General features: G+C 44.7%; 1 protein-coding gene across 1 annotated transcript; it reads right to left on the bottom strand.

The window, feature by feature from the left end:
• Positions 1–226: 226 nt before the first annotated feature.
• On the bottom strand, positions 227–985 carry LOC148293789 (uncharacterized). The gene has a single exon (XM_088254605.1). It carries the CDS (start codon positions 983–985, stop codon positions 227–229), a length of 759 nt encoding a protein of 252 aa, XP_088110731.1.
• Between the last annotated feature and the right edge of the window lie 19979 nt (positions 986–20964).

Raw genomic sequence — 20964 nt, 5'->3', positions numbered from 1 at the left:
GCCACCAGAATCCATGCGTGCTGGTTGGACGCGGCCGGGTAGATTTTACCGATGATGTCCACGGCTCACCCTCTGAACGGCCATGGTTTGGTAATTGGGTGAAGGGCTTCTTCTGGTACCCTTTGTATGGGGCCATAGATTTGACATTTAATGCATCCCCTTGCATATTCTATGCAATCCTTTAAAACTGTCGGCCAATAGTAGCCGTGCCTCCGAACTAACCACCTCATCTTGATGCCGGACTGATGGCCCCACAAATCCCTTCATGAGACTCGGCCATAATCACCTGAACGTCTTTGGTATTGGGGCATAAGAGTAGTAGGCCGTCCGACCCCTTTCGATACAGCTCGTTTTGGTAAATCAAATAACACCGAGCCCGAAAGCGTGTGGTCTTCTCGTGGTTGCCGGAGGGGTCGCGTAGATACTTGACTATGGGGTAGCGCCAGTCTGCCTCGGCTGCATTGACTTCGTTTGTGATTTCGGCCGATGACATTTGCGTCGTCATCCCTCGTTCGGCCAAAGCTGGCAGTGTGCGCCTCTCGACTTTGATCACACGGTCGTGGTCGCCGTCCGGAATGTTCACGCCTGACGCCACCTGGGCCATCTCGTTGGCTTCGTGGTTTTCGGCCTGCGGCACATAGACGAAAGAGATTCTAGAAAACTCGTCGGCCGTGCTGAGGGCTGTAATGTAACATGTAGTCAGATTCTCGCTCGTGCATTGGTATTCCCCGGTCAGTTGGTTGATCACCAGTTGAGAATCGCCGTAAACCAAAATGCGAGTTGCCTTCATTTCCTTCAGAATTTCGAGGCCGATGATGAGTGCCTCATACTCGGCCTGATTATTGGTGCATTTGAAATCAAGTTGGAATGCGAATTGCCATCTCTGTCCCTGTGGGGATTCGATCACGGCTCCAGCCCTAGACATGGTCTCGGTACTTGAGCCATCGAAGTACATGGTCCAGTAGTTCTTATCCATGCGGGCCATGCCGATCTCGACTTCCAATTCCTCCCTCTACCCTTGAGCCGGGTGTTGAGCTAGGAAGTCAGCCAAAGCTTGACCCTTGACCGACTTCTGAGGCACATATTGGAAGGTAAACTCGGATAACGCCATCATCCATTTCCCAATCCGGCCGCGTATGATCGGCCTAGTGAGCATATACTTGATGAGATCGGTCTTGGAGATGATCTGAACGGCCGAAGGAAGCATGTAGTGACGCAACTTGGTGGCCGCGAAGTAGAGCGCCAGGCATAACTTCTCGACCGGTGAATAGTTTAGCTCGGCTATGTTAAGGGTGCGGCTCAGATAGTGCACGGCTTGTTCACGTTCAGACTCGTTGTTCTGAGCCAGCAGACAGCCAATAGGTATCTTTTGATGTCGTCGAGGGCCGGTGGTTGAGATAGGTATCTTTTGATGTCGTCGAGGGCCGTTTGATGCTCGGCCCCCCATACGAACCGTTCCTTGTCTTTCAGTTTGAGCAGAGGAGTCAACGGCCAGATTTTCCCTGCCAAATTGGATATGAAACGCCTCAAAAAGTTGACTTTGCCGAGGAAGGATTGGAGTTCCTTCTTGGTCCTCGGTGGAGGTGCCGCCATAATGGCCGTAGCTTTATTTTTATCCACCTCGATCCCTCGTTGGTGAACCAAGAAACCGAGAAAGTTCCCGGCCGTGACGCCGAAAGCACATTTCTTAGGGTTCATCTTCAGACCTGTTTGTGCCTAATAAATCACGGCCATGAGCTGGCTGAAGGAGTCCCTTTTCTCGGCCCTGGCATTTGCTCGTAAAACTGGAACGCAGCGTTTCAACAGGGTGCTCTGCCTTCCTGAAGACAAAAGAAGAATGCAAAGGCATGATCATCTCGGCCTCGAGTGCAGGCCGAGGCCGAGGCCGAACGAAATCACGGCCAGAGGCATTAAGTGCGAATCATCACGTGACAACAGGGTCCCTTGCTTCATTTAATGAAGTAGTGCCTGTTTAATGCAGCAAGCCCACTGGCCACAAATAAGCATTTAATGCATGAGGGAAGGTGGGAAGTGATTGAAGTCAGGATTTGGTGATGAGGATCAGAGTGATTAGACGTAGACATTCTCACAAGAATTCTGGCAGCTAGCTTGAGATATTAGGTCACTAGCTACCAGAGCAATAAATGCGTCTCCACGGCCAGAAGCTCAGAACCTACGATCAGGGCGGCGGCCGAGATTCACCAGGATTTAAGGGGTCACACCACCATGCTTCTGTTTGTGCCTAATAAATCACGGCCATGAGCTGGCCGAGGGAACCCCTTTTCTCGGCCCCGGCCCTTGCTCGTAAAAACCAAAACACAGCGTTTCCCCAGGGTAGTTCGCCCTCCTGAAGACAAAAGAAGAAATGCTAAGGCATGATCATCTTGGCCTCAAGCGCAGGCCGAGGCCGAGGCCAGGCAAATTCCGGCCAAAGCATTAAAGGCAAATCATCACGTGGCAACAAGGTCCCAGGCTTCATTTAATGAAGTAGTGCCTGTTTAATGCAGCAAACCCACTGGCCACAAATAAGCATTTAATGCATGAGGGAAGGTGGGAAGTGATTGGAGTCAGGATTTGGTGATGAGAATCAGAGTGATTAGACGTGGACATTCTCACAAGAATTCTGACAGCTTGAGATGTTAGCTCACCAGCTATCCAGGCGTCTCCACGGCCAGAAGCTCAGAACACACGATCAAGAACAGCGGCCGAGATTCACCAGGATTTATGGGGTCACACCACCATACTTCACGATCCCAAATGTCGATTAGACTGCCCACTTGCTCTAATCAGGCTCCACCATGCAGATTTTCAGCCTCGATTACTCCTCCAGGGACTCTCCCTATAAATACAAGGCTCGAGCTACATTCAAAGGGTTCAACACCAAAAACAAAGCCTCCCACGGAGCAAATTATCTTTTCCTGTAATGCACTTTCAATATCTTTACTTGCTTTCCTAGGAGTAGTGTTAGATTGTAAGGAAAACTCATTCATCAATATATCATACAACCCTTGGTTTTCAAGGCGCCGGAGCACCACCCTTGTTGTCCGTTCACTCACCCCATATATCACACGATCGTCGCTCCCTGAGCACCGCCCAAAACCCACCACCAACACCATCACTCAACGGCCTTGTAGTTCAGGCCGTGAACCTAACGGCCGAGACCAGTTCCTCTCTCGGCTACAATCGTTTGATTAGAAGACGAGTTCAAACAGGCTCACCACTTACCCATCCAATACTCATCAACGACTCGACGCACGATAGACCGTGCTGGCACGCCCGCGCACAAACGCACCGCACCCAAAAGCAGGAAACCGCGTGTCAACGCACGTCCCCTCGGCCCGGAAACCCAGGCAGTGAGATTTGCGCGGCAGACACTTTTGGCACGCCCGGTGGGATTCTTGTCAAAAATTTATGGTGGAAACTAGGGCACAGGCAAAGCTCAAAAACAAAGCAGTCGAAATGACTTCTGAGACTCCTGAGTCCTTCTCACCAATCACAACTACCGAGACCGAACGTACGGTCGGGATCTCGGCCAGTGTTCCAGTAACGACGGATCGCACAGCCGAGTCCATGCAGGAACAGGCAGTAGTGGAGGAACTGATGTCCAAGCAGGGCAACAGGATAGAAACATCCTTCATGGCCGCGATGGACAGGTTCTCCTCAGAAACATCTTTTCAGGAGAGGATGCCGGTGGCCTCGCCCGCAACACCTCCCAGAGCCGGACCGAGGAGCCAAGAGCGCGAGAGAATCGAGCCTTTCGGCGAAAGCAGCAGCCTCGGCGTCTCGGCCCACACGCAAGCATCAGGCTATGGCCAGCATTCTTTGCCACCAACGAACAGCTGGGGGCAGTCCCAGCCCACGTGGGCGAACTCTGGACCAGCCTACTCGGCAGAAACAGCGCGCGGACCGCTCCATGCTTTGGCCGTATCACTAGGGCACGGCAGCTTCGCGCATCCTGCGAGCCACCCGCTCGGCCCAGTTCATACTGCGGCCGTCCACACCCATCCTGGCCCAAGCAACGCGACCGCTGTATCATCACAACAGTACGGTCAGGGCAGTCTGACCGTCTCTCCACCTTTGCAGGCGTCGTCGTGTCCTTTGGGCTCTCACCTTCACTATGGGTCAGCCGTTCCAGCAACAACGCATACGCACCACGGCCAAACCCACGGTGCTCATTTGGCATCAACTAGCTCGATCATCTCGGCCGAGCCCTTTGTTCAAATGGCCCAGCAGGCAAGGCCTCAGAACGAGGTGCTACAGGTCACGCGGCCATATGCAACCCAACATGAGGCACCACCTCAAGGGATCCGGCTCGAAGACGTCCGACGGATGATCGAAGACGGCCTAGCTCAGAGGCGGCTGGACATGCCGAAGTATACGCGACCGTACCCGCCAGAAATTGACCGGATCCCCCTTCCCCGGAACTATCGATTGCCAGAGTTCATGCTTTTTTCTGGGGACGGGCAAACCCCCTCCATTGAACACGTCGGCCGTTTCACGGCCCAGTGTGGAGAGGCCGATTCGGACGCCCAGAGGACGAGTCACCTCGCGATTACCTACAACGATTCAAAACATGTAGGAATTGGTGCCGCACGAACCTACCAGAAAGGGAGTTCGTCAAGATGGCCGAGGAAGGATTGGAATTCGAATACCGGAAGAAGTTCCAGGGAATCGAATTCCGGGACATGCATGACTTGACCAACAAGGTGGACAGGTACGCGTCCTTGTTGAAAGAAGAGATGCAGAAGAAGACGGCCTCAAAAGGAACCTACTACAGGAATCCCATCGTTAGCTACGCCGAAGCAGACCGCTCCGCGGAGGCCGAGGGCGATCAGGTCGAGATGAGCTCGGCCGAAGTCAACATAGACAAACCCTTCGTTTGCAAAGGGCTTGTTAAAACTGACAATAGCCGCACAAAAATCCCCGACGCCAAGTTCGCAACAAGGGAAACGAAGGCCTACACTTTTGATTTAACAAGGGCCGAGGCTATCTTCGACTTGTTATTGGCCGAGAAAAAGGTGAAATTATCCTTCGGCCATAAAATCCCGAAGCCCGAAGAACTCAAAGGGAAAACGTTTTGCAAATACCACAGTTCTTGGTCTCACAACACCAACAACTGCGTTGTCTTGCGAGACGTTATCCAGAAATTAATAGACGAGAAGAGGCTTCAGTTCCCGGAGAAGGCGGCCACACAGGTCGACTCCAAGCCGTTCCCTCCACCTGTCGTCAACATGGTCGACGCCCAACTCCCGGCCGGGTATAGGGGAGTTCGTCAGTCGGCAAGAGGAAAGGAGCCTTTGGCCGAACTTGAGCCGGCCCTTTGCGAACGATGCAAGTGTGAGATCGACTAGCCCAGGCCGCAGGAGAACAAAAGGAAGACCGCCGAGCCATCTCAAGCGGCTGTTTTCAGCCGAATGGGGCCACGAATCCCCAGCGCCTCGGTCAGCCACGAAGAAGAGGCCACCCCTAAGTCGGTAAGAACTTTCAAACCACCGGTCATAAAGGATGACCGTTGGTACCATGCACGGCCTGGGGGCAGGGCCGAACCGCTGACGAAAACCCAGCTGAGGAGAATGCAGAGGCAGGTTCAGCAGGCCAGAATGCAGACAACCGAGGCCGAGGGCTTCAAACGCCAAAAGAAAGCGGCGACTGATCGGTTCATAATTGTATATCATTTTGTACCCTTCTAGCTTATGATTTGGTTATGTTTTTGAGTTAAACTTGTGCTTTTAATCCCTTTTGTGTTTATCTTTCAGTTCATTGAGCTTTAGGTAATAATGATGGCTTTAGAGAGCATAATTCATGCAATTCAAGCATGTTAAGGCCTAATTTGGATGAATGGATGAAGAGCTTAAAGACAAACTCATTTTGGCTACAGCCCCCTGCCAGTCCAGTTCCGTAGGTCATATTGCAAGCTTTGTTTCAACAACCTACATAGCTCGAATGAGGCCACATTCTTCATGAAAGTTGTTCCCATTGGTGTGTACTATAACATATCCAAAATTCAGCCCCATTGGATAAATCTGGAGTCCGTTACCTAGCAAACACAGAACCATGCTCAGGATGGATTTTTGTCAGCGAGCAAAACGAGTTAGCAATTTGTTTTGGCCTTAACTTCCTCCTCCGAGCTTGGATTGGGCCAATACTTGTATGGCTGGAAAGAAGACATTCTGAACTTCAAGTTTGAGTGCTTAAAGTCTTAATTTGCTTAAGGGAAGCCCAATTCGTAAGCCCTTGAAGTTGCTGGTCATGCTGACCTCAGGATGAGCTATTATTTCTGGTTGGAAGCTTGGTCATGGTGACATGAAGATGAGCTAGGGCTGCTGGTGGGATCTATTGGTGAAGTGCATCAACCAATTCAAGATTTTCTAATACAAGTGCATCACCCAATTTAGATTTTCTAATACAAGTGCATCAACCATTTCAGATTTTATAAAACAAGTGTTGTATGCATTAGCCATATTGAATTCAGATTTTCACTTCCCCTAGGCCTATAAATAGGGAAGTTCTCTAAGCTTGTAAACACACCCCAAGGGGGGGAGCTCTCAAACACTTCTCTAGAGCTCCCTTCCCTTCTCTCCCTCAAATTCTCTTAGTTTTGCTTTCTAGTTCTCAATTCTAGCTTTCTTTAATGTTTTCTTAGTTGTAATTTATTTTTCTTGTAATGTACATTCTTTCTTAAGTATTCAAGTTTAATTAGTTTCCAAGTTTCAATTATGGTTTTTGTTCTTATTCATTATGCTTATAAGTTAATATGCTAGTTTGAATGATTGATCACCATTGAGGCTTGCATGTTAGCTATCTTGGTTTGAATTAAGAGTATACACCATGCTTTAATTCGAATTGAACTATGAATAGGAAGAGTATGTATGGACATTCGACAACAGGGATTAGATACATGCTTGGTTGTTTAAAATGTTCTTCTATGCTTAATGGGTTCCTAATGCTTAATTTTAGGTTAGACAACAAATGATCAAATTAGGGAATTAGGAACACAAGGTTATGACCACACACCATGGCTTAATCATACTTTAGCTAGAATCAATCCATTAATCTAAATTGAACTTGGGAACTTATTTGCTTGAGGTATTTCCTTTTTCTTGTTTTATTTATTTTCTTTTTTTATTTCTGTTTTGTGTAGGAGAAATGAATTGAATCATTCAATCACCAATCCTCGTGGAATCGACCTCGCACTTACATATGCTATACTACCAACGGTTCGTGCACTTGCGAGTATCACAAGTTGAGGATGCAGCTTAATCCATTTTGGTGGAGCTAAATCTACACGACAAGTTTTTGGCGCCGTAGCCGGGGATCGGTAACATTGTTTGATTCTATTTGGCTTTCCTACTTTATTTTTTTTTCTTAACTAGACAATTTCTTGTTTTAAAGTTAATGACGTTAATGGACAAGTTGTGTTTGTAGTCCAACAGAAAAGGACAATTGCCCAACAAGCAAGAGAACTGGGTTTAAGTCCCAGCTTACACAACCCATTGGTGCTTGTTGCTTTGAAGCATGAAATTGGATGTGTGTTGATTTTCCTTTTCATTTTAGTTTTTATTTCCTAATCCTTTAATTCAATTTCAAGTTTGTGTGTTTGTTTTAGCAATTTATGATAGCTTAATAAAAATGGAGAGAGATGGCAACCTCAATCATAAGAATGGGAAGTGTGGAGCAATGGGAGAAGTCGCGACCTCCAAGTGCATCACATTCGACCTAATCGCTTCAAGGGGGAGCATTTCAATCCTTTCTCTTCTTTGAATTATGTTTATTTCCGTCATTTTTTTTACCTTTTGGTCCGCGTTGAGTTCTTTATTTTTCTGTGCTGAATCCAACCATATAAAGAACGTGAAATTTGGACTTACGGTTGGAAAGTTATAGCCTAAAAACTGAACAGAGGTCGAAGCTGAAAAACATAGAAACGAATCTGTCCAAATGGTGATAAATAGGTGATAGAAAGTGCTGTTTGTTTTTTTTCTTTGGTTTCTTGGTTTGTTTCTTTTAGTACAACAATTTATTGAGTTTGTTTGAGTTTGTTTAGAGTACTTAGTTCATTTTCGTTTATGGTTTGTTGTTTCATTTATCTTAATTTGTTTTTGTTTCTTTTTCTTACGAGAATATCTTTAAAAAATTTATTATAAAAAAAAAAAAAAAAAATTATTTTTCATATGAGCTAACTTTTGGTAACTCCAGTAAGCACTTCCGTCAATACAGTGTCTAGGAGTTCTTTAGGCGACACCTTCGGTGTCTAAGAAGTTTGGGTTTTAAGCGGGACCATTGTGACCCGTCCAACCTTCCCGGATCCCCTGGCTGTGTTTTCTGAGGCCCTTAACTGGTCATCCGTGAGTTGCTTGTATATTCGTGTGTTTTTAAATTAAGTTTTATTTATTTATTTATTTTCTTTGTTTTCTTTTCTGTATAGTCTTTGTTTTTGTTTTGTTAAGTTAGTTTATTTATTTATTTACGTGGTATGGTTAGTTAGTTTATTTCTGAGTGTTAAAACACATTTTTATTTCAAACGCTGCATTAAAAACAAAACAAAACAAAAAACAAAAAAAACAAAACAAAAAAACAAAAAAAAAAACAAAAAACTTCTTCTTCTTCTTCTTCTTCTTCATCTTCATCATCATCATGGCTTGCCTCTATTTTCTCTTACTTGCAGAATCTGCAGCAGCTCGACATGGTCCTCATTTTTCCTCTGCAGTGCTTCCACGTGCTGATTGGCACAGTAGAGCCGCTTCTGCAAGTCCGCCACCATAGCCTTCAAGGAAGCTATTTCCTCGCTCATCGCGGCACACTCCCTTGTCCTCGCCAGTAATCGCATGCCCAAATTGGTAGCGGAGACCGCGTGGAGCACAGTTAAATTGTGGGACTCCTCTACTGCTGCCTTATCAGATCTCTGTGCCACATGCAGATGATCTGTCGGAGTGAGCTTGCTGCTAATCATGCCTCCTAGCAGCACTGCTCTGTTCGACAGTGCCTCAGAAAAGTTCGGTATTGCCTCAGCAAAGTTTGAGGCCGTGCCGTGATGATATGAAGAGTTTGGAAAGACAGTGTTTGGAGGAGCCCTTGTCTGGGCATTCGGTGGTGCAAGTGAGAGCTCAAGGTTGAGATCATCAAGGTGAGTGCATGATGATGCCATTTGTTTTGCTTCTGAATTTTTTGATGTTTTTCCTTGAGTTTGCAGGAAGAAATGCTGGGTATCATCCGCTTGCAGAGGTGTGGTTTAAATAGACATATGCTGATGAGAGAGAGCCAACACCATTTCGGATTTCCCGGGCATGCTCGACCTAATCGCTTCAAGGGGGAGCACCTTTACTTTCACTTTACTTTTCTTTTTTCCGTGTTTTCTGGTGTTTTATGTTTTTGCCCGTTACTATCATTTTCTAGAGCTTTGTGTTTTTGCTTTTTCCTTTCGGCTGTCATCTTTATTTTATTTTAGTTAGGGAACTGTGCTTTCTTTTCCGTTTGTCGTCTTTATTTGATTTAAGTTTGGGAAGTGTGCTTTCTTTTCCGTTTTCTTTTTTTTTCTTCTGCAACTTTACTATTTTATTTTCAAAACAAAATAACGAAAATACAAAAACAACAAAATAAAATAAAAACAACAATAATGCAGTAGGAAATCATTTCTTCTCGGTGCTTGGTGTCTCGACCATTGGAGCTTTGAGTTTGGCCCTCTGGCTGTCCTCTTCCGGGGCTTCACGCACAGCTTCTTGGGGCTCATCACTTGAGCTCCCAAAGATCGCAATCTTAGCTTGAGCGTAACTACTCTCGCGATCTGCTTGTTTGCGTTTACCCGGTCTGTCTAGGTCCTCCAGCTGCTTTCGCATGTCGCGAGAGTACAACTCTACCATTTTTGATAGGTTTTTATTCTCGTCCCGCAATACTTCTAGCTGGTGTCGATTCACCTCCACTATCCTTGACCTCTCCCTTTTCAAGCTTTTTATAGCAGTCTGACACTCTTCAACCATACTTCGCTCCGCCGCCAACTGACCCTTTAGCACCTCTACCTCATGGGACTTCGCAAGTAGGCGATGACCCAAACTTGCGACTGTTGCCGTACTCTGCACGCTCAGTGCCAGGGCATCGCTCACGACCCGGTTGTCATCCCTTGTCCCCAGAACACGTATATCTTTAGGAGTCACTAAATTTCTAGCCACTCCAATGGCAACATCGTTGTCCAGGAGTATTGAGTCAGTTACTGTCACAGGCCCCCGTGCGGAAGCAAAGTAGGGCATCCATACTGGTGTCGCTGCTTGGCCTCGTGTCTAAGTCGGTGGAGCTAGGTTGAGATCCAACGAAAATGGGTAGTTAGAGGCCATTTGATTTCTCACTCTCTTTTCTTCTTTCTTTCTTTTCTCTTTTGTGTGTTTCTGAGTTTGCGTTTTTTTCACCCTTTCTTATAGACTTAGTCTTTGACAAACCCTAGCCATTACAGCATCTGAGCATTTTCTGAATCTCCAAGCATTCCTTGAGTCCCACAACCTTCTCGCCTTCCAACCATACCCAACTCATTTATCATGACGTGTCTTTTCTGAACGAACGCGTTCAGTAAAGTCTTCGCGCCTTTCCATGAGCCCATAATTTTTGCTTGTGGAGTCTGCGGCGCCTCTATGTGTCGACACGTGTCTCGCCCTGTCTGTTGGTCCCTTACACTGAACCGAGACATCATGACCCATGTTAAAATCCCGCTCTTTGTGTTGCTAATCACGGTTCGATAGTTTGTTTTTACAAAACTAAATAATAATAAAAAGCCGGAAATGTAAACAAATTGTGGGTCGGGTTTCACTTTAGTTTGGGTTTCAAAGTGGGTTAAATTCACCGTGGTTTGTGTTTCGAAATTGTGGGCTTTGGGCTTCAAAATTTTTTTGGGTTTCAGAATTGTGTGATTAGGGTTTACTGTTTCTTTTTTTTTTGTTTGTTTGTTTGTGTTGTAATTTTTATTTTATAATTATTTTGTTTTTCTTTTCTTTTGTGATTTTGTGATTTTTTTTTATTTGCTTTAATACCTTTCATTTGTTGTTATGACATTGTTTGTGGCTAATTTTTAAACATTGAGGACAATGCTCATTTCTAGGTTTGGGGGTATTGGAGTTTAGCAAGTAAACTTGGTTTTTCTTAAAATTTTAAAAAAATAAAAAATAAAAAAATTTTAAATTTCTTTCTTGTTTTGAATCTTGTTTTGTTTAGTCACTTTCCGAACACATTTGATGAGATTGTGATAAATGTTGCATGACTTAAATAAAAAATTGAATTTTATTTTTTATTTATTTTTTTTCCTTGTAAATTTTTATTGTAAAAAAATAATAATTAATTAATTAATTAATTTGGCATCGTTCTAGCATGACATGTTCGAAACCTTCTTTGCACTTGCCATTTGTTTCATAATTTTCCAATTAAAGGATTTGCATGATCTAAAGAATTGTATGAATCATAAATTAGACTTATTTAACCAACTATATAAAGTGAGCTTTTGAGCCTTGTACTTCAATTCATGAGTGTTATATACATACTCTTATTTTCTTGTCATCAAAGTTGTTGATCTCATTATTCATTGATTTGGTTGAACACTTAAAAGTCATTCATTCTTATGCAATTTGATTTCATGACATTTAAGAAGTGATATTAAGGCCCTCTTTGGATCGTTTGTGCCTTTCAAGCTAACCTTATGCATGCTTAAGCATGATTTTCCATTGTTAACCATTTTGAGCCTACATGTAAACTTTTTCTTTCATTTTACCAATTATATTTCCTCACCTTAGCCCGAAAAACAAGAATTTACCTTTCTAAGGAACTCATGAGCTCTAATTCGGATGTGTTTTTTCATGCTAAGTTTGGGAAGGGATATTACATAAAGAAAAAAAAAATTCACTCAATTGGTGAAAGAAAAAAAAAGAAAAGAGAAAAAATTGTGATAAACTCGTGGTTGAATGAAATTTCATTTTTGGGTTTCATTTTTGGGCCTTCTAAATAAATTGGTGTTTGTTCAATTCAAGGAAAGGAGTATGAATAATTGTAAATGAAGGTATAAGGAGTTTTGATCGTGTAAAAGAAAAAATATAATCGTGATGATTCGAAGTCTTGCAAACAATTGTTTTATGCTCTTATATTTTGAGTTTCTTGGACTTTGTTTTATCCATACCCTTCATTTCTTACTCACCTTACACCCTTGGCCCCATTACAACCTATGCTAAAGACCTAAATTGATCTTAAATGTCATGTGGTTGAATTGCATTTATTTTTCTACTTTTAAGTGTTTGGCATCCTTCTTGAGATCATATTAATGCAAGTTCTTCATCTTTCTATTGTGAGTTAAGTCCCTTATGGTTTAACTCTAATCTCATGTTTATAACTGAGTGTTGCATTGTAGCCCTCTTCCGAGTGATTCATTTGTGAGAGGACAATTTTGGTGAGATTTGAAGTTGAATTTGTGCTTTGTATGATTTTTGAAATTATGTGAAAACTAAGATTGGGGAATTTGTTGCATTTGGCTATCACACTACCACACTTTGAGCATATTATGTTTTGAACTTTGCCGCCTTGTAAATAATTTCTAAAATTGAGTTTTTATTGTTAAAATTTTTGAGTCATGTGCATGAGTCATTTCTCTTCAGAAAATGTTCGGAAAGATTGTTTTGAGTTGTATTTTTATTTCTTTTATTTTTGTTTTTGTTTTTGTAATTATTTTTGTTTTGGTTTTTGTTTTTGTTTTTGCTTAAGGACTAACAAATCTATTAAGTTTTCTAACCATTTTGTTTTGTAGAGTTAGAAAAACGTTTGTGGGTATCGTATCTGTTAAACCCTCAGGAGACACAACTCCTCCTACTAGGGATGCCTAGAGGTTTAAAGGCTTGTTGCATTTGCTCAATGCAATCGAGTTACCTACGAAAGTGGTCTAGTTAACTTCTTGTTTTGTTTTAAACTTTGTTTTGTGTTGTTTTGCTCGAGGACTAGCAAAATCTAGGTTTGGGGGTATTTGATCGGTTCATAATTGTATATCATTTTGTACCCTTCTAGCTTATGATTTGGTTATGTTTTTGAGTTAAACTTGTGCTTTTAATCCTTTTTGTGTTTATCTTTCAGTTCATTGAGCTTTAGGTAATAATGATGGCTTTAGAGAGCATAATTCATGCAATTCAAGCATGTTAAGGCCTAATTTGGATGAATGGATGAAGAGCTTAAAGACAAACTCATTTTGGCTACAGCCCCCTGCCAGTCCAGTTCCGTAGGTCATATTGCAAGCTTTGTTTCAACAACCTACATAGCTCGAATGAGGCCACATTCTTCATGAAAGTTGTTCCAATTGGTGTGTACTATAACATATCCAAAATTCAGCCCCATTGGATAAATCTGGAGTCCGTTACCTAGCAAACACAGAACCATGCTCAGGATGGATTTTTGTCAGCGAGCAAAACGAGTTAGCAATTTGTTTTGGCCTTAACTTCCTCCTCCGAGCTTGGATTGGGCCAATACTTGTATGGCTGGAAAGAAGACATTCTGAACTTCAAGTTTGAGTGCTTAAAGTCTTAATTTGCTTAAGGGAAGCCCAATTCGTAAGCCCTTGAAGTTGCTGGTCATGCTAACCTCAGGATGAGCTATTATTTCTGGTTGGAAGCTTGGTCATGGTGACATGAAGATGAGCTAGGGCTGCTGGTGGGATCTATTGGTGAAGTGCATCAACCAATTCAAGATTTTCTAATACAAGTGCATCACCCAATTTAGATTTTCTAATACAAGTGCATCAACCATTTCAGATTTTATAAAACAAGTGTTGTATGCATTAGCCATATTGAATTCAGATTTTCACTTCCCCTAGGCCTATAAATAGGGAAGTTCTCTAAGCTTGTAAACACACCCCAAGGGGGGGAACTCTCAAACACTTCTCTAGAGCTCCCTTCCCTTCTCTCCCTCAAATTCTCTTAGTTTTGCTTTCTAGTTCTCAATTCTAGCTTTCTTTAATGTTTTCTTAGTTGTAATTTATTTTTCTTGTAATGTACATTCTTTCTTAAGTATTCAAGTTTAATTAGTTTCCAAGTTTCAATTATGGTTTTTGTTCTTATTCATTATGCTTATAAGTTAATATGCTAGTTTGAATGATTGATCACCATTTAGGCTTGCATGTTAGCTATCTTGGTTTGAATTAAGAGTATACACCATGCTTTAATTCGAATTGAACTATGAATAGGAAGAGTATGTATGGACATTCGACAACAGGGATTAGATACATGCTTGGTTGTTTAAAATGTTCTTCTATGCTTAATGGGTTCCTAATGCTTAATTTTAGGTTAGACAACAAATGATCAAATTAGGGAATTAGGAACACAAGGTTATGACCACACACCATGGCTTAATCATACTTTAGCTAGAATCAATCCATTAATCTAAATTGAACTTGGGAACTTATTTGCTTGAGGTATTTCCTTTTTCTTGTTTTATTTATTTTCTTTTTTTATTTCTGTTTTGTGTAGGAGAAATGAATTGAATCATTCAATCACCAATCCTCGTGGAATCGACCTCGCACTTACATATGCTATACTACCAACGGTTCGTGCACTTGCGAGTATCACAAGTTGAGGATGCAGCTTAATCCATTTTGGTGGAGCTAAATCTACACGACAAGTTTTTGGCGCCGTAGCCGGGGATCGGTAACATTGTTTGATTCTATTTGGCTTTCCTACTTTATTTTTTTTTCTTAACTAGACAATTTCTTGTTTTAAAGTTAATGACGTTAATGGACAAGTTGTGTTTGTAGTCCAACAGAAAAGGACAATTGCCCAACAAGCAAGAGAACTGGGTTTAAGTCCCAGCTTACACAACCCATTGGTGCTTGTTGCTTTGAAGCATGAAATTGGATGTGTGTTGATTTTCCTTTTCATTTTAGTTTTTATTTCCTAATCCTTTAATTCAATTTCAAGTTTGTGTGTTTGTTTTAGCAATTTATGATAGCTTAATAAAAATGGAGAGAGATGGCAACCTCAATCATAAGAATGGGAAGTGTGGAGCAATGGGAGAAGTCGCGACCTCCAAGTGCATCACATTCGACCTAATCGCTTCAAGGGGGAGCATTTCAATCCTTTCTCTTCTTTGAATTATGTTTATTTCCATCATTTTTTTTACCTTTTGGTCCGCGTTGAGTTCTTTATTTTTCTGTGCTGAATCCAACCATATAAAGAACGTGAAATGTGGACTTACGGTTGGAAAGTTATAGCCTAAAAACTGAACAGAGGTCGAAGCTGAAAAACATAGAAACGAATCTGTCCAAATGGTGATAAATAGGTGATAGAAAGTGCTGTTTGTTTTTTTTCTTTGGTTTCTTGGTTTGTTTCTTTTAGTACAACAATTTATTGAGTTTGTTTGAGTTTGTTTAGAGTACTTAGTTCATTTTCGTTTATGGTTTGTTGTTTCATTTATCTTAATTTGTTTTTGTTTCTTTTTCTTACGAGAATATCTTTAAAAAATTTATTATAAAAAAAAAAAAAAAATTATTTTTCATATGAGCTAACTTTTGGTAACTCCAGTAAGCACTTCCGTCAATACAGTGTCTAGGAGTTCTTTAGGCGACACCTTCGGTGTCTAAGAAGTTTGGGTTTTAAGCGGGACCATTGTGACCCCTCCAACCTTCCCGGATCCCCTGGCTGTGTTTTCTGAGGCCCTTAACTGGTCATCCGTGAGTTGCTTGTATATTCGTGTGTTTTTAAATTAAGTTTTATTTATTTATTTATTTTCTTTGTTTTCTTTTCTGTATAGTCTTTGTTTTCTTTTCTGTATAGCCAAGGCCGTGCATGGTACCAACGGGAGGGATCCCCCTTTTTCGGCCAACGGTTTGTCCTTCCTCAGAGAATTCCATAAGGACCACTCGGCCACGAATCTACACGGCATGACCCCTGAGAGCCGAGAAATCGTGGAATTGGCCCTAAAAAACGCAAAGGCAGAAGCGCTCCTCATCACCAGCGGTTCTGACTCGGCCATTAAGGCCGTATACCAGGCAAACAGGGAAGCCAGAGCAAGAGGCATGCCAAGTTACCAGCCCAACCTCGGCGGATCAGAGGGTAAAATCCCCTTCACCAGGGACGATTTAGAATATCTCCGCCAATACTTTGCTGTTACGCCGACGGACACGTTCTTTGGCCTGACGACCGAGGAACAGGGCCGAGTAAGCCATCTAGACGATTACTTAACGGCCAGGGACGCATTGGCAGAGGCTAGACGGGCCCTCAAGGAGGAGGTCGAAGCCTCGGAACTCCCTGAGATCAAAGCATTCACAACCGATAGCTTGACGACCCCACGATAGGAATCTCCGATGAAGAATATGAGGGGATCCTCGGAATGGTCGAGGAGATGGTCCTCGCCAAAGACGGCTCTGAAACCGAAGAAGAAGCCGGTAGGGGAAACCCGCGGGAGCCGGAGGAAGTCGGCATCAACATGGTCACGGTGCTACCATCCGAGTTTTCGGCCCCAGGAGGACAGACCAGCGGCCTGGAAAATGACGTGGCCGAGGAGCAGCTTGATTAGAGACCAAAGACTAAGGAAGAGTTGTTGGCCGTAGCATTTAACGAGGTAATACCAAGAGACGAGCCGAACAAATACCGACACTTGAAGCCGTTGTACATCTCGGCCCACATAGAGGGTGTGCCCGTATCTAAGGTTTTCGTTGACTGTGGGGCCACGGTCAATATCCTTCCCCATTCCTTGATGAGAAAGCTGGACAAGTCAAAGGAGGACCTCATCCCCAGCGACGTGGTCATGAGCAGCTTCGTCGGCGATAAGTCTAAAACCATTGGCGTTTTGCCCTTAAAGATTACCATGGCAGACCAAACAAGAGTCGCGGCCTTCTACGTGGTCGAATCAAGCGTCGACTATAACGTATTGCTCGGCCGTGATTGGATCCACAAATCTGCGTGTATACCGTCTTCCCTCTTCCAATTATTATTCTTTTGGGACGGCCAGAAGGTGTCTATACACCCAGCCGACGAAAAACCTTTCGAAGCCAACGCCGTGCAAGCTCGGATTTACGATGATGACGTTGGATGGGTTGTCCTCACCGGCCACGATGCAAACGGCCGACCAACCAGGACGACAGCCCAGAAAGTACTGGAGTTAGGCGCCGAGAATATCCGACAGGATTCGGCGCGCGAAGTGTTGATCGACCTTACCGGCCTTTAGATGACATACAAGGCCACTAAAGAAGAAGGGGCAGCGGCCGTGAAGGAACACTGGGCGGTGGAATCCTTACGGCCAAATTCGCCAATCAACCTGATCGAATTCCTCCGCCAATCAACCCGAATTGAGGATCAAGGAGGGGTTCAAACCTTTCCAGCAGCCGCCGAGGCGTTTCTCGACCGAGGTACAGCTCAGGGTCAAGGAGGAAATTGAACGGCTCCTTAAAGCCGGCTTCATCCGAACAGCCCGGTACGTTGAGTGGCTGGCCAACATTGTACCAGTTTTAAAGAGGACTGGGGCTTTGAGGGTTTGCACTGATTACCGAAATCTAAACCTCGCGACTCCCAAAGATGAATATCCCATGCCTATGTCAGACCTCCTGGTGGACGGAGCCGCGAAGCATGAGCTCCTTGCGGGTTACAATCAGATTTTTGTGGCCGAGGAGGATGTTCACAAAACAACGTTCAGATGTCCGGGAGCAATCGGAACCTATGAGTGGGTAGTCATGTCGTTCGGCCTGAAAAATGCCGGCGCGACATACCAGAGAGCCATGAACCTTATTTTTCACGACCTTATAGGCCGAACCGTTGAAGTCTACATCGACGACGTGGTTGTAAAGTCCCCGTCCAGAGCCGACCACGTAGGACATCTTCGGCAGGCTTTTGACCGAATGCGAGCGCACGGCCTAAAAATGAACCCGAAGAAGTGTGCTTTTGGAGTCACCGCCGGGAATTTCCTCGGTTTCTTGGTTCACCAAAGAGGGATCGAGGTAGATAAAAATAAGGCTACGGCCATTATGGCGGCCCCTCCACCGAGGACTAAGAAGGAGCTCCAGTCCTTCCTCGGTAAGGTGAAATTTTTACGGCGTTTCATATCCAATCTAGCGGGAAAAATCCGGCCGTTGTCTCCCTTGCTCAGACTAAAAGACACGGAACGATTCGTATGGGGAGCAGAGCATCAGGCGACCCTCGACGACATCAAGAAATATTTGTCCCAACCGCCGGTCCTTATGCCGCCGAAGAGAGGGAAACCATTGAGGCTTTACATTTCGGCTTCGGAGGTTTCTATCGGCTGTCTGCTGGCTCAGAACAACGAATCTGGGCGCGAGCAAGCGGTGCACTATCTAAGCCGCACCCTCAACACGGCCGAATTAAACTATTCGCCGATCGAAAAGTTATGCCTCGCGCTTTATTTCGCGGCCACCAAGTTGCGGCATTATATGCTACCTTCGGTCGTTCAAATCATCTCCAAGACCGATCTCATCAAATATATGCTTACTCGGCCGATCATACGCGGCCGAATTGGGAAGTGGACGATGGCGCTGTCCGAATTCACCTTTCAATACGTAGCTCAGAAATCGGTCAAGGGTCAGGCATTGGCCGATTTCTTAGCTCATCACCCGGCCCAGGGGCAAGAGGAGGAGTTGGAGGTCGAGATCGGTATGGCCCACATGAAAAAGAATTATTGGACCATGCACTTCGACGGCTCCAGTACCGAGGCCAGGTCAGGAGCTGGAGTTGTGATTGAATCTCCCCAAGGGCAAAAATGGCAGTTCGCATTCCAACTCGACTTCAGATGCACTAATAATCAGGCCGAGTACGAAGCACTCATCTTCGGTCTCGAGATTTTGAAGGAAATGAAGGCAACCCGTGTTTTGGTCCACAGTGATTCTCAGCTGGTGATTAACCAACTGACTGGGGAATACCAATGCACGAGCGAGAATTTGGCCATGTATTATGTGACGGCCCTCAACACGGCCGATGGATTCTCTAGAATTTCCTTTGTTCATGTACCGCGCGCCGAAAACGGCGAGGCCAACGAGATGGCCCAGGTAGCATCAGGCGTAAACATCCCGAACACCGACCATGATCGCGTGATAAGGGTCGAGAGGCGTACCTTGCCAGCTTTGACCGAACGTGGAATGACAGCGCAAGATTCTTCGGCCGATATCACCGACGAGATCGACACGGCCGAGGCCGACTGGCGCTACCCCATAGTGAAATATTTGCGTAACTCTTCTGGCAGCCATGAGAGGACTACACGTTTCCAAGCTCGGTGTTATTTGATTTATCAGAACGAGCTATATCGAAAGGGATCAGATGGTTTATTACTCCTATGTGCCAGCGCCGAGGACATCAAGGTCATCATGAATGAATCCCACGAGGGGATTTGTGGTGCTCATCAGTCTGGGGTCAAGATGAGGTGGTTGGTTCAGAGGCACGGCTATTACTGGCCGACCATTTTGAAAGATTGCATAGAATATGCGAATGGATGTATTAAGTGTCAAATCTACGGCCCCATACAAAGGGTACCAACCGAAGCCTTCCACCCGGTGACCAAACCGTGGCCGTTCAGAGGGTGGGCCGTGGACATCATCGGCAAAATCCATCCGGCCGCATCCAACCAACACGCATGGATTCTGGTGGCGACCGACTATTTCACCAAGTGGGTCGAGGCCGAGTCCTATCAGTCAATATCCAGTGCACAGGTGGTCAAATTCTTTGACAATCACATCGTTCATTGTTTCGGTATCCCAGAAACTATCACGACGCCATCGTCCCGATGGAGTTAAAAGTTTGGTCTCTCCGTGTGGCCGAGCAGCCTGGGCATGAAAAGGGGAATTATGCACAAGCCATGGCTCAGGAGTTGGAAGATTTGGAGCAATCTAGACTCGATGCCTATAACCTAATGCAGGCACAAAAGCAAATCGCGCCGAGGGCGTATAACAAAAGAGTTAAGCAAAAGGCTTTCGCCGAAGGCGACCTAGTATGGCCAGCCGTGTTTCCTATTGGGACAAAGGATCCTCGGTTCGGCAAATTTTCGCCCAATTGGGAAGGGCCGTTCATTATCGAACGAATTCATGGCCGAGGTGCATTTCAGTTAAGGGATAGAGATGGGGAATGGCACAACCTGCCAATCAACGGCCAATATTTGAAGAAATATACCCCGTCATTATGGGAGACGGCCGTGAAAAAGTTATGAAATTTGCAAAATATCAAAGTGGAGTATGCAGCACGACAAAGGCGAACTAAAGAAAATCATACTTCATTTTATTCATTTGGTTTAAAGAAAAAGGGGGCGCAATTACAAGGAGACGGCCAGGTCATGGCCGAGTACAAACACACATAAGAAAAATCGCATCCTAAAATCTACGCACTTCGGCTCCATGGTCTTCTTGCGAGACAATCAGACGCTTTCCCCCAAGGCAGTACCTCCGCCGCCTATATCGTCATCAGCCACAGCCAGCTTGAAACCAGGGCTTCACCCCAGGCCGTGAAAGGAGCAAGGGCCGTCACTCCGGCCACGGAAAGCTGCTGCCACTCCAGACGTGGTAAGCAGTCGCCATTCCGGCAGTAATAGCGGCCGTCGATCAGGCCGCGGTAGCGGCCATCACTCCAGACATGGTAAGCGGTCGTCATTCCGAGTATGGTAGGAGCCACTACTCCAACCATGGTAAGGGCCGTCACTCTGGCCATGGACGTAACCAGAGTACTCAGCCGCATAAATTCGGCCATGGCGAGTTCATCATCCCAGGTCCTCTCGCCCTCATCAAACTGCCAAGTCATCTGGACCAGGCCAAATCGCCAAGTCATGAGACTCAGCAGGGTTGGTTCTCTGGTTTTGAGGAAGCTGCAATGAGGATCATTAGGGCAGTTCGGAGTAAGGGAGGGCGAAGCCTAGGAATCGAAGAAGGGCTCCAGAGCGATTAAAGCAAGAAGGAAGTTCACTGAATAATAAGGATTTCAAATTTGAGGAACAAAGGCTGAGAAAACTGGGGAAAGACAGTATGAACCTTCGAAGAAG

This window comes from Prunus avium, chromosome 6 (assembly GCF_965620075.1).
Source record: "Prunus avium chromosome 6, drPruAviu1.hap1.1, whole genome shotgun sequence".
Classification (NCBI taxonomy): Eukaryota; Viridiplantae; Streptophyta; class Magnoliopsida; order Rosales; family Rosaceae; genus Prunus; species Prunus avium.
This window is presented reverse-complemented; position numbering and strand designations above follow the sequence as displayed.

Bases quoted from the DNA above. Each gene is read 5' to 3' on its own strand.
- LOC148293789 (XM_088254605.1), bottom strand. From the start codon at position 985: ATGGCCCGCATGGATAAGAACTACTGGACCATGTACTTCGATGGCTCA.